Raw genomic sequence first — 14,220 nt, 5'->3', positions numbered from 1 at the left:
TACAGTCATACCTATTTACAAAATAGTTTTGTTAATCACATTATTTAGTACGGGTAATTTCTTCCGGTGTCTGCTCTGAAGATGCCGAGCCTGTAAAAAACATTTGATATTTAGCATACGTCACTTTAATTTGTTTCAAAATAGTAGGTACCTACATTACGATTCAAGTAGGTACGAAAAGTTGGAAATTCGCAACGAATGACGATAAATTGAAACACGACCGAAGGGAGTGTTTTAAATCGACACTAGTTGCGAATTACCTAGGGCTGTCATTATTACATGAGAATGCAGCAAAAAACATTCCACCTTTTTATCTTATACGTTATATATACTTAACCAATTTACGCAGCGGCAAGGAACGAAAATAATTTTAGGATTATATGCTGTGACCCCCTAAAAGTAAAATCAGTGTACTCACTGTTGTTTATTGATATCTCCATTGCCCAAACTTATACGTATACTTAACCTATTTACGCAGCCGGCAAGGAACGAAAATAATTTTAGGCTTATATGCTGTGACCTCCTAAAAGTAAAATCAGTGTACTCACTGTTGTTTATTGATATCTCCATTGCCCATTGAATGAAGTTCGCCAGAACATCTGCCCCTGCTAGCGTCTCTCTGGGTCTCGCACTCGTTGCCTAAGAGATGGTCATACTTGACCGTGGCAACCATGTATTCCCAGGCTTTCGAGTGTGAACAGCTGTTAAGCCAGCAGCCAGGCATGCTTGAGCCCCCGTTCGGGTAGTGGTCTGAGTGACCGCACGGGCTGGAGTAGCCGAACATGGCGGTGTTGGTGTGAATGACCTCGACGTAGCGGGCGTCAGTTGGGGCGATGCGGTTGCTGTCGCTGCCCCAGAGGGGGCCGGCCGGGTCCAGTGCTAAACAGAAAAAAAACAGTCAGAAATAGTCTTTGCAGTTAGGCTGGTTTCCATCAGAGATACGCCAGGTTCAGGTTCAGCTAAACAGTGAGCGAGATTAAAACTATTACGTTAGCATAAAACTAATTCTACCAAAGTATTACCAAAAGGTGGATTACAATAACACACACATCCATAATTGCTCTCATATGTTCATGACACTCATCGCTAGTGTATAGGAAAATTTTAAGAAAATGAAATTAAACATACTGGAGGGAAATTTCGAAAGTCGGCCCCAACGTAGTTTTCGGAAGTGTCAAAATTGTGGACATTTACATACATATGTATATCACCTAAGATATGTTCATAACTTTTAGGAACAGAAAACAGTAAACCAGAGTCTTGTTGAGAATATTGAGTTCAAAATCACCTGTGATCCTTTTAACTTGGCCCTGCAGCTCTCGGCCCGCGTTGCCCATCAAATGTCCTCCAAGACTGAACCCAACCAAGTGCACTCTATCCAGGGAGAGCCCAAAGCCGTTGCTGAGCCAGCTGATGAAGTGACCGAGTCCACGGCCGACTGCGGCGACTCCATTCTTGGCCGTGATGTAGCTGCGATTGGCGAGGAGGTTCCAATCCAGGACGATGACGTTCACGTCAGCCGTTTGAAGGAAAGCTGGAAGAGAAAAAAATACGTTCAAAACGGGTCCAAGCGAAGCTCTCTATACGGATGATATACTTCTAACCTCTCCCCAAGCCTTAGCTGTTGACCAAATAGAGAGACTTACCTTAGTAATAATGTGCTAGTGTGCGTGAAGACATGATATCAAAAGTAAGAATGTGAAATTCTGAAAGTCATGTCTTTACGACCAATCCTACATAAAAAATGTAATTTAAATACCTATAATTTGTTACGGATCCTTTCTAGTCATTTCAGACGTATACCGTTGGGTCGTCTTTCAGGAGAAGCAACAATTTTTTTTTCTTATCTATCTAATCTATCTATCTTATAAATAAAGTTATTTGATAAATACTTATTATAAATCTATCTATCTATCTAATACCTTTAAACGAGCAATTCTTGTTTATTAATATATATATTTCGGGGATCTCGGAAACGGCTCTAACGATTTCGATGAAATTTGCTATATGGGGGTTTTTGGGGGCGATAAATGGATCTAGCTAGGTCTTATCTCTGGGAAACTGCGCATTTTTGAGTTATAATAATAATAATATAGTAATAATAATAAATAGGCGTAGGGATGTGAATAGGCGTAGGGATGTGACGACCCCATCGCCCGCTGGTTTTACCAGTGCAATCAGTCAACGCTGGGCAGCTTGTGGCGAGCTGTTGGGGATTAGCGACCTCACGTACCCGAGTGCTCCTGGGGAGTTCTGTTACCCGCAAGGAGGGCGGGTGAGACAGGATTCTCTGCCTCTGGCTTGCCTTAGCCGGCCGGCCAGAGTGGAATCGTTAGAGCTATAAGCTCCAGGGGTGGAAGTGAAATATGCATAAGACGCGAGTTGGCACAGTGGCTGTTAACAGCCACTGGGTAGAAAGCGGCGCACACCTCTCGACACCCCTGAGCCGCTCACACCGGTGTTGCCCTTGAGCCATCCTAGATGTCGCTTTTTGTGGGGGCCCATCTTGTGAGGGCGAGTCACCGTCTGCCGGAAATAAAATTGCATACCGTTTTATTAGGCAGGCGTCCGGTTTTTTACCCCATTGTAGCTCAGTACTTAGTCCATCGCTTTCACCCAATAACCTAGTTCATTTTAGATACCATCAACTCTCAATAGGCCTTACACCCTGGCGGGTGCTGCCTCTGCGTGCGTCCCATGACACGGGTAAGGGCAGCATCCGCTCGGTGTACCCCTTACATTTCATTAAAGTGTCAAAAGGGCCTCTACGTGTCGGCTTCGGCTCCGCGCACGCTTCCCAAAGGTCCGGAACACCATTGTTCCGTGATGGGAAAGACATATAATAATTAAAATACTTTATTGCACACTACAAAACAAAAGATACAGAAAATACATTGGAGTTTAACGGTGTAGGTAACAACAGGCGGACTTATCGCTAAACAGCGATCTCTTCCAGACAACCTTCAGATAGCGAAACGGCGAACATACTAAGCGTACGGGTGGTGCAATAATAAAAATTAGCAAATATAATAAAATACATAAACTACAACTATACAATAAATCATACACTACACAAATTACTACATACAATCTATATATAACTAATACCTATAAATGCCAAGGTAGCCATAACAACCGTGAGTTTCAGGGAGCGCACGAAAGGATTAGGACTTAGACAAATAATGTTCCTTTAGACGATTTTTAAATATAGAGAGGGATTTTGCACGTCTAATATCGACGGGTAGAGCATTCCACAACCGAACTGCGCGAAAACTAAACGAATTGTTGTAGACCTTTGAAGAAGAAGGAGGGGGGAAAAGTAGAAAATTTAGAGAGCACCTGGGTTATTATATATTTTCCGAGCAAAGTCGGTCTTCCAGATATTTCTAAGTTATCAAGTGTCATAATCGATTGTAGATATTGAACTGATATCAAAATGATCAAAAGGAAAGATAAAATTTGTAAATACATATAATAAGTGTCAAACAATAAAATATAAACGGGCCGGGTCCGACACTTCGTTTTCTACAGAAAGCATTAAGTGATCACTGAGACTCTGGAGTGGCAAAGTGCGGACCCGGAGTGGAGGCCCGGCCCGGCCGTTCTAACGTGTCATCCTTAATTATTACCTTCAGTGAGCTGTGTGTTCATATTATTTCCACCATGACCATTCCATCCATGAGCTAGGAAAACGGTTTCCTTTCTCAAATCAAAGTTGGACTGTATTACGCTGTTCACGTCTCCATCTAGCAGCAACTGAGCCACGTGAGGATTTGCCCTGGACAAAAATAAAATAGTAATTAACAGTGTGGTCAAAGTTCCACAGAAACCTTGCACAGAAGGGTGTTGTAGGTTGTGGATGCACAGAAACCTTATGGCCTATACAATTTTTACTTCTTGGCCCCTGTTTTACCACGCTGACTATTGCTATTTTGGAGGATAATAATCTCATGTAAATTGAAATCAGTGTGGTAAACCCCGGTATTATTATGTTTAGGGAAGAGTGAATTCTTTTTAAGAACTTTTGCAGTGTTTGATGGTACATACCTAAGTAGGTCCATAAATTAGAGTTTGTTGAAACTAGGTACTTGTTAGACCCAGAAGCTGATGTTGCCAAAAGCAAAAAAGATTATTAGGCGTTTACTTCTCAAACTTCAAACTGGTCAAGAGGCAGAGCACTGATAATTTCATGGGATTTACTTATTGCGGCATTTGATTTATCGATTGAATACGTTGCACCTACACAGGTATAGTATAAATTCTCTCAGGTGATTTTTTCGGGCTCCAATCCTAATCCGACCCTTTATGCAGTGGTTACATTGCTTACTGTTAATAGCCCCCACATAAGTAACGGGAACAAGTCCGTTTAAAAAGAAATTTTACCATTTAAATTAAACCCTGACGACCATGCAGGAATATATGATCACGCGCCATGTTGCGTAATTTCACTGGAACGATTTTTTTCATAACTGAACTGTCACTCTATACATGAGAATAACAATGCCCTCGTGACAATGATCATATAGTATTATATTACTGGTCAGGCTTTATATGGTTCAAATTTATGAAACAGCCCATTCGGAGATAACACGTTTTGTTATCTCCAAAAACAAGACCATCACCCTGATTGTTCTCTGAACGAGCTGTCATATTATTTTAACCGTAATACTATCACGCTAGGTAGTTGCTTTTTAAACGACATGGTTACTTTGGCACGTGCTGAAGACCGCTCTTAAAAGAAACAAGGGCTTTTGATTAACATCGCAGATTAGCACCCGAGCCCGAAAAAAACATTTGAGATAATTCATACTATACTTAGCCGGCCATTATCTCTATTTGTTGTAAGGTCTGTAGAGGCCGTAATACTCGTGGGACAACCCTTCTGCAATTCAGTCAGGGTTGCCAACGAATCAAAATTTACCGTGTAAACAGCCAGTAGCCGTTGTTATCCGGGTTTCGCGCGTAGTCCCGGATGAATTCTTCGTCGATGGGCTCCAGTGTGTCGACCAGATGGAGTACGTTGTCCCCGTCGTCGCTCGGAAACAGGAAGTATCTGTCCCCATCCTGGTAACCCTCGGTAGGGTCTCTGATGACGCTCGCAGACGTAACTGACAAACATTGCAACTTAAAAGTTTTTTACTTAAACAAATTATACCTTCCCGTACCATAAATACCACCATACCATAAATATTGGTACCTACTTAAGTACGTTTCAGTCACTTTATAGAAGTTTTTATTTTGACAGGTATAATAAGTTTTCGTTAGCAAACGAATAACATATTTTTTTTTAAATAATTAGGGGATACTTGTTTTAGCTTTATAGCTATTAAGCCCACTTATTGTTCTTAAATACATATCAATTTTTTTTTGGTGAGGTTGCATTATTTTGAGAGTGAAATTATAATTTTTCACCACACCAGCTCGTAAGTAAGGGTGAGGGTGGGTCATAAGGGCTTCTTTATTCTTCAAAAACCGATGATAAAGTTGCATTTTATTAACATGAGTGGCAAAGTAATTTGACTACTCGTATTGTTCATGTTAAAATGCAGCCAAACAATCAGTTAATATAAAAGTACCTGCTATAGCGACGGATATCAGGACAAACCACTTCATTTTCACGAAAGCTGATAGAAACTACGATTAGTCTATTCCATGCCCATTGTTTTATAATTACAGTAGTACCTTGTTAATTAGATTATCTACTGATTATGAATGATGATTAAACGATAATATGATGAATGTTATTTATTTTGTAAAGATTTACGTAGGTGCACTATAGAGCTCTAGCCAAGTTTCGAATTATTATTAATGTACTTTTCTAGCTTTTCGGTGAAAGAAAGCATCGTGAGGAAACCTGCATACATTTGCGAAGGTGTATGTGAAATTCCGAACCCGCATTGGGAAAGCGTGGGGACTATAGCCCAAACCCTCTCGCGCATGAGAGGAGGCTTGTGCCCAGCAGTGGGACGTATATAGGCTGAACTATGTATATCTATACCTTATATTATTATTTAACCCATTCAGCGCTCATCACGACACATTATCGTTTTGCTTCTAATACCAAGCATTTTCGCTTCATACCTTAAAACCCACGTTATCGTCTACGGTGGAGCGCTACGACCGTAGCTTAGCGGTAAATGTGTTATTTTGAACGTACCTACATTGAAATCAAAGTGACTTCTAAATGCTCAAAATTTCGCTCGTACTTGTCCGCACATGTATTTGATAACTATTTTCAGCTTCTGAACAGTCTGAACGCCGACTGTGTCCTGTCGTACACTATTGAGTAGGTAGGTACCTGCGCCATTCTTTCAAAATCCAGAATTAAGCTTGTGCAAAACTATTAAACTAATAAAAATAGCTCTTGTACTAGAATAGTATTCATAACATTATAGTTCACTTATTAACCCGTAGAGCGCCCCAGAATTACCGTAGTATGGAATCCTATACTAGTTACCAGCACACGTGTGACAGTAGGGCGCACAATGCTCATGTGGGGTAAGAGAAACATAGTTTTACTCGGGGCAAGAGTAACAGTATGAGTATTCCCAGCAAGTGTTACTATTGTCCCAGTGTTTGTCTTACCCCATCTGACCTTAAAGCTAAGTTAGCACTACTGGTTTAATCTGTTTCAAATTAGTATCATCATGTAGGTATTATTATCCCAGGGATATATTGGACTTGGACGTAATTTTTGTTGCTCTTAAAATGCTAGTTTATCATGTTTTTTGGTTTTTACCGTCGTAAGTAAAAGATAAAGAAAACATTCGATACACATCTGTACGACGAATACTTATCTATACGAATGATGTCTAGGTAAGATGCGGCCACAATGACATGTTAAGAAGTAAATAATTTATTTTTTAATGCGCAATTTACATTTAAAATAGACAAAGACAGTCATATTGGGAAATATTTCTCTTTCTACTATATCTTTATTACATTTCTATAAAACAGAGATTAAAAAAATTATCATAAGTCTAAACCTAAATTAGGCTGAGGCATTGTTCCCAGGACACTGGCCGCGTTCCCCCTCTGCACAGTGAGGCTGAGTATTTGCGCAAAAAATGCGTCTGCTCGTAGGTTGCCACACACCCAGACTAGTTTGGTACAAACTTCTTTTACTAGTTGGTTGGTTTTTGGTGTTTCTCTGTTTACTAGTAAGTATTTCTCTTTTGTAGAATAGTGTTCAGCTATTTACATACTTATATTATGCTTGACAATTCAATTCAAGACAAGAAGGACAAGTACGGGTTAAATACTTAGGGAAATTAAAATTAAAAGAAAAGAAAGAAAGATGGATAGCCGCATATGCTTGTATTCTTATCTTATATGATCTGTGTCGTCGTTATAAGTTCACCAATAGGTCTAAAAGATGACTTAAGTTAGACCGGGCCGACCGGGCCGTGTCAGGGCTGGGCCGGAGCTTCCGGCGCTTACTTTTCTAAGACAAATGACAGGTGATCACGTGATGCTTTCCATAGAAAACGAAGCTCCTGAAGCTCCGGCCCGGACATGGCTCGGTCTAACGTGAGTCATCCTTAAGGGTGCGGCTCCACTAAGGGTGTTACCACACCAATCGGTCGATTTGTCTAGGTAGAAACTATCGATTAACGTCGACTGTTCCATGTCGACGTCTATTCTATTCTCTTCTCTCATTTTCTTCTGGAGGCGTGTTGTGCGTACACAGTAGGTAGTGGATAATTATAATGACAGGCTATTTTTACTCTAATACAATTTTAATAATGGAGTTTTATATCGATGTAAGGATAATCTGCAAGTGTGTTTATTCTATAAAGTCCAAATCTGTAAATAACCAACATGGAAATAATGATGAATAATAATTTAAGAAATCCTAAGATACTGCTGAACGCAACAACCTACGTACTAACATTTTTATAATTAGGAAAAAAAACCGCTTAATGTAGGGTTATAAGTAGGTACCGGTAGGATTTTTATTAAAACTTAAAATTTAGTGAACCTTGATAACAGGTATACTACGTAGTATGATATTGATATCCCTACATACTTTGAGTTCGAGATCATGACATTATATTCAATCTTTAAAAGTTATTTAATTCACTTGAAAATTGATGCGTGAGAGCACCTAAGGTAAAAGACATGAACACTACTTACTCTATCTTTGCGATAAAGCTGTTGCCCATCAACCCTTCAATGCCAGAGCACCGATTGTGATATGCTTCCCAAATGTTTGAACATTTGTTAGCTAGAAACTTATTATGCTCTATACTGGCCGCCATATATTTCCAGGATCTAGAATGATGACAAATCAAGTCCAAAAAATGACAGCCGGTCATGAACGAGCCTCCGTTGGGGTAGTGGTCGGAGTGGCCACAGGGTTTGGGGTAGCCGGCCATGTAGGCGTTCGTGTGGATGACCTCGACGTAGTGTGCGTCTTTTTTGGATAGACGGCGCCTATCACAACACCATAGAGGACCAGCTGGGTCGAGGGCTGTATACAAAGAGTAAATAAGATCGATTGAAACCAAACGTTAATAAGAAAAAATGTAAAAGTATTTTAATTTTAGCTTGAGTTATAAGTATTTATTTCTACCTATGTAAAGGATTTTGTGCGGAGGTTATAAGGTAAAGAGTTCCTTACTTTTATTGATCGACATCAGATGCATACGAGTGCAACTCACGGATGAAAACAGATGTTTCTTGATGAAATACGGATTACAATATACTTTAATACCTACGTAGATAACGGTCCCTACTAGCGAAAAAGGGTGAAACATATATTTCAAATGTATCTTCTCTGAAAAATTTAGTTTCTAAAAAATAAAACGTCAGAATGTCAGAATTGGCGACAAAAATACGGTAAATTTTCGTAACCTGTTATTCTCTGTGCAGCCCCTTTAAGTTCTCTCCCCGCGTTGCCAACTAAGTGGCCACCCAGACTATGGCCCACTTGGTGTATATTCTGCAAGGACATGTGAAAGTTTTTATGTAGCCAGTAAATGAACTGTCCGTACATTCGGCCCACTTTCGGGACTGACTCCTTTGCTGTCACATATCCCATCTTGGACAGTCCACTCCAATCAAGGACTATGACGTTAACATCAGCGTCTTTAAGGAATACTAAAACAGATAAATATATTTTTTTATTAGGTAAGTAATACGCCAAATATGAGTAAAATGTTTTCCATGAAACATGATTAATAATTTTACATTAAACTAATTAAAAACTAACCTTAAATATAAATATAAACTAAATCATTAAATGTGTATATTTTTTATGATAAATATTGGAATTTTTTGTAAACCTTGCAAATATGTACATATTTTCCAAGGTAAGTACATGTCCTAATTTAAATTTAAAATCTAAAAATCTAATAATACTATGAGCTCTTAATACTAAACAATACAAAAGACAAAAACACAAATCATTATAAAAAAAACAACGGGTTGCACTCCGGGAGTGCCGGCAGAAGTGAAAACTCAATGAAAGTGTAACAGTTTTTCGATCAGGTCACGTGTCCGTCTTACGAATCTTACGGTCACGTGACCTGTCGCGAGTTTAACATTTTTTCCCCATCACAAAAAGTGCACAGCGCCGCTAAAGAAGTTTTCACTTCAAAAAATATATAATTCTAAATATTTACGAAAAATTTAATACATACCTATATCGACTAAACTTTAACATGGATTTTAATACCAACCTTTAGTAAGAAGTTGATTCATTTCGGTGTTACCGTCACCTAGCCATCCGTGAGATGTAAAGACGGTAGGTTTGTTCGGGTCGAAATTTGATTTTTTTACACTCGATTTATTCCCCATTATCAGAATCTGTTTTTCCTTTGCATTTGACCTTTTAAAATATATTTCTTTAAGCCTGATTATTAAATAGGTACTAAAATAAGTATATAGGTATTTATAACTGTCATCGACTAATGTGATACCCTGATCCTGACCCTGTGTGATGTGTGTGAGTGGTACCCTTGAACATAATCATCTTCTCTCGGCTTTTTGTGATGACTCAGTTGGCTCACTTAAGATTCGTCCGCTCAGCAACCAAATAGGCATAAGTAACCCTATATTTGCTTGAAAAAAAAACCAGGTAAGTTTTTAAAAATGCTTTACATAAGAAATAGTACCTTGTGTACAACCAATACCCGTTATTGACCGGGCAGCAAGTATAGTTGCGTATTGCATCTCTATCGATTGGTTCCCAGGAATCGATTTTATATATTTTACCATTGTCCCCGGGAAAATAGAAGATCCTGTCACCATTCTTGTAACCCTTCCAATTTTCAAACCTTACATGTTTGTTATTTCGTCCAGATGGGGGTGTAACCGTGGTAAAATCTCTATCGATTTGCCCGTTCGGTTCCGTATCGGTTTGTGGTGATGCCCAGGAATCGTTTTTGTGTATTTTATCATCGACCCGATCGTCCCCGGGAAAATAGAAGATCCTGAAACCAGGTTTGTGACCCTTCCTGTTTTTAAACCTTGCATGTTTGTTGTTTCGTACAGAGGGGGGTGTAACTGTGATACAATCTCTATCTAATGGTTTCCAGGTATCGATTTTGTGTATTTTACCATCTTCCCCGGGAAAATAGAAGATCCTGTCACCAGGCTTGTAACCCCTCCAGTTTTCGAAGCTTACATCTTTGTTGTTCCTTCCAGATGCAGCTGTAACCGTGATATGATATTGGTAATATTGTTAATTATATTAATAGCGTGGGGACTATAGCCCAAGCCCTCTCGCGCATTAGAGGAGGCCTGTGCCCAGCAGTGGGACGTAAATAGCCTGAATTATTATTTTATTATTATTATTTATATTAATAGGCAAGCAGTTGATAAACACGAGGAGTCTACTACCGTTACTTATTTATATTTTTTGGGTTTATAAATTTCTTGAGACTGCTATTCTCAGAAATATGTCAATGGCTGTTTGGTTTCTAATAAATAACTTTCATATTTTTTTTCATTTTATTCAACATATATGGAGTCTTGATCATTGCGATATCGGATTAAGGATGAAGATATCCGTAGAAGAACTAAAGCTGATGTAATAGCTCATAAAGTTGCCACAAATAAATGTACTTGGGCGCAGTTAAGACATGTGCTTGAGTGGCAGCTACGTACCAGAAGATGGCTTCAAACTATAGGTAAGTAGGAAGACTGACGGTCCAGTTGTGCATTAACGGGTGTTGTGGGGATTCCAGAGGAAGTGTCTGTCGTGCCTGACATGATGAAACCCTTGGTGTATCCTTAGGCATATGTAACAAGTAATGAAACTAATGAAAATCTTCAATATATGGTAAATCTGCTCACCTGCTAAAATTACGAATACAAGAACAGATGAGTTCATTTGCGTAATATTGGGAGGTGTGATTTTTGTATTTAATAATGCTTATGATGCGTGGGTAATTTGATTAGTTACCTTATAATTAACCAATCGGTTAAATTAAAATTGCCTAATAGTGGTTTTTAATTACTTTTAGGTAGCGGTAAGACATTTGGTCGATTCTTCCTCAAGAGGGACTTAAAAAAAAATCAGATTGATACATATTTATTTAATTACATGACTCTGAATTGTATTCTTATAATGACGTGTAAAATAATTGCGGGCGTTTATGTTCCCTCAAGCGGTAGATCGCCCATAGCTGACCCTATTTTCCCAAAAATTGTCTTTCCTTAAATAACTACGAGTAGCGATGCAGCCATCCAACACGAACCACGTGGTGATTTTTTTCCGGTATGATTGTATTATTGTATGATTGTATGAAGCAGGTTGTTCATTTCTTATCAAATAAATAATAATAGTTATGAGGAACTCTAATCAATTTCTCTTAAACCAAATGTTGTTACTTAATTGCAAAACCTTGCAATTATTCTGAACACGGCGTTTTTTTGTACCTAAATAACATGAGTGCTACTTTTTGTCAGACGGTGGCCTACTAACTTTCAAATTATTAAAGTTAAACTCACTCATAAGAACCCCAAATAGTGAGAATAATATTTGTCGGGAATCGTGGGCGTATCATACTATCTGAAGCACATCAGGACCTTCAATCGTGGATGACGAGGGCTTTCAATGAAATAGGTACGTTATTCAACTCACAGTCTTTACTGGACAAGACTGATTACAAATCATAGCACACGTTAAACTTCTTATCCAAAGCAAACCAGTGGATTTGACCCAGGAACCGCCACATACGTCATCTTCTCCCGTTCGTTCTCATCGTGCTCTCTTGAAGGTTCATTGACAGCATAATTTCAATTGTTCTGGATTTTGATTTGTTTTGACAGCGCACTCTATGACGCCTTGGTTTGGTAACACCCTAGTTTGCTTTATTTGTCAAAGGTTGCGTGATAAAACGCATCTTAATGGCGATAGAAGGCACAATTCAGCCGTTCTCCGACATATTATTAAATAACCCATGTTTTTTGTTTTATATTATTGTATCTATGATTAAATAACATCCTTTTCATTTTTTGCAATGTGTAATAGGTAAATATACTTACATGCAACCATGCCAAGTATTACCACCAGCAACTTATTTTTTCAGACAAGAATGCAATATACATATTATCAATGTCTTTTATATCTATGTTATTATCGTACAAATCCTTTTTATCATATTTTGTTCTGTAATTAGAGGTATTATAAAGCTAGGCACACAATTAGCCCACGTACGCAACGTATGCAATGCATTATGAAATCTGAACTCTCAAATTTGTATGCTTAGAAACAACGTAACGCATGACAAGTATGTTTCTAAGGGCCACTTGCACCATTCCACTAACCCGGAGTTAAGCGGTTAAACCTGGAGTTACCATGGTTACCAGTGCAATTTGACACTGGGTTAACGGTTTAACCGGTTAACCCGGGTTAGTGGGATGGTGCAAGTGGCGCTAAGCATACAAATTTCAGGGTTCAGATTGTCATAGTGCATTGCATATATTGCGTACGTGGGATAAGTGTGTCCTACTGTCTTAAATGTAATTATGCTCAAATTAATCAAAAAGTAGGTAGGCATAGGTTTTTAGAGTTCAGTGGTCAGAGAAGAACTACTATGGGGTAAATATTGAAATTTTTGTATTGAAATTGTTATAAGTGTTTTTATGCACGATTTTCTTTTGACATTGGAAATGTCTTTTCGTTCGCTCCAGTATACGGTCCGATTTCACGAAAAAGTGCGATCCCCTTATATCTCGGAAAGTTGTGAAGATATGATATTAAAAAATAGGCTCAAAAGACGCATAATCACGAGAGCTGTAAGGTGCAAAAAGTTATTCGAGAAAGTCAAAAACAAAAAAAGTTATGGTCGAAATAGTGAAAATAAAATTCAATTTTTTCCGTTTTTTTGATTTTGGTGCTCGATAATTTGGAAACGAAGAATGATATCAAAAATTTGAGAAAAACGGCTCTGGACAATTTAGTCAGCTACAATTTGAGCCTAAAACAAAGACGATCGGGTTAAGGGTTTGCCCTGTAGCCTAACCTTAAAATAGTCAAAAAGTCAGAACGACATTTTTCACAGGACATTTATGACTTCATGTTTCGCAGAGTTCGTTATCGGTGTTTGTTGTGAATTATCGGGATTATGACGGCAGAATAACACTTGCACTGCGTGGGCTTTCAAAATCGCTGCAGATTTTTCTTGGTCTAACTCTATCTATCCTGTTTGAGACGGGCGTAGATAACGCACTATTCGACAATCTATGCATTCTTGTGGTGGTGGAAATAGAAATAGAGGTAGAGGTAGAGGGAGAGGGAGAGGGAGAGGGAGAGGGAGAGGGAGAGGGAGAGCGAGAGCGAGAGGGAGAGGGAGAGGGAGAGGGAGAGGGAGAGGGAGAGGGAGAGGGAGAGGGAGAGGGAGAGGGAGAGGGAGAGGGAGAGGGAGAGGGAGAGGGAGAGGGAGAGGGAGAGGGAGAGGGAGAGGGAGAGGGAGAGGGAGAGGAGAGAGAGGGAGAGGGAGAGGGAGAGGGAGAGGGAGAGGGAGAGGGAGAGGGAGAGGGAGAGGGAGAGGGAGAGGAGAGGGAGAGGGAGAGGGAGAGGGAGAGGGAGAGGGAGAGGGAGAGGGAGAGGGAGAGGAGAGGGAGAGGGAGAGGGAGAGGGAGAGGGAGAGGGAGAGGGAGAGGGAGAGGGAGAGGGAGAGGGAGAGGGAGAGGGAGAGGGAGAGGGAGAGGGAGAGGGAGAGGGAGAGGGAGAGGGAGAGGGAGAGGGAGAGGGAGAGGGAGAGGGAG

General features: G+C 39.6%; 2 protein-coding genes across 2 annotated transcripts; both read right to left on the bottom strand.

Moving 5' to 3' along the window:
- Positions 1-13: 13 nt before the first annotated feature.
- LOC134790048 (pancreatic lipase-related protein 2-like) lies at positions 14-5,646 on the bottom strand. The gene is made up of 6 exons (XM_063760806.1): positions 5,577-5,646; positions 4,922-5,108; positions 3,630-3,778; positions 1,289-1,534; positions 549-879; positions 14-90 (listed from the first exon to the last, which is right to left on the bottom strand). The coding sequence occupies exons 1-6, from the start codon at positions 5,611-5,613 to the stop codon at positions 45-47; spliced, it is 996 nt and encodes a 331-aa protein (XP_063616876.1). The 5' UTR covers positions 5,614-5,646; the 3' UTR covers positions 14-44.
- A 1,650-nt stretch (positions 5,647-7,296) lies between these two features.
- LOC134790041 (pancreatic lipase-related protein 2-like) lies at positions 7,297-11,405 on the bottom strand. Its single transcript, XM_063760798.1, has 6 exons — positions 11,302-11,405; positions 10,119-10,656; positions 9,684-9,832; positions 8,857-9,102; positions 8,137-8,473; positions 7,297-7,806 (listed from the first exon to the last, which is right to left on the bottom strand). The coding sequence occupies exons 1-6, from the start codon at positions 11,336-11,338 to the stop codon at positions 7,740-7,742; spliced, it is 1,374 nt and encodes a 457-aa protein (XP_063616868.1). The 5' UTR covers positions 11,339-11,405; the 3' UTR covers positions 7,297-7,739.
- Positions 11,406-14,220: the final 2,815 nt, after the last annotated feature.

The sequence above is a fragment of the Cydia splendana genome, chromosome 4, assembly GCF_910591565.1.
Source record: "Cydia splendana chromosome 4, ilCydSple1.2, whole genome shotgun sequence".
Classification (NCBI taxonomy): Eukaryota; Metazoa; Arthropoda; class Insecta; order Lepidoptera; family Tortricidae; genus Cydia; species Cydia splendana.
Note: the sequence above shows the minus strand (reverse complement) of the source record. Positions and strands in the feature narration are given on the sequence as shown.

Coding starts and splice junctions, on each gene's coding strand:
- LOC134790048 (XM_063760806.1), bottom strand. CDS start 5,613: ATGAAGTGGTTTGTCCTGATATCCGTCGCTATAGCAG. Junction 1,535..3,629: donor GAACACACAGCTCACTGAAG/GTAATAATTAAG, acceptor TTTCTCTTCCAG/CTTTCCTTCAAACGGCTGAC. Junction 91..548: donor GGAGATATCAATAAACAACA/GTGAGTACACTG, acceptor TGTTTTTTACAG/GCTCGGCATCTTCAGAGCAG.
- LOC134790041 (XM_063760798.1), bottom strand. CDS start 11,338: ATGAACTCATCTGTTCTTGTATTCGTAATTTTAGCAG. Junction 9,833..10,118: donor GGGTATTGGTTGTACACAAG/GTACTATTTCTT, acceptor ATATTTTAAAAG/GTCAAATGCAAAGGAAAAAC. Junction 7,807..8,136: donor AGCTTTATCGCAAAGATAGA/GTAAGTAGTGTT, acceptor GGTTATTTACAG/ATTTGGACTTTATAGAATAA.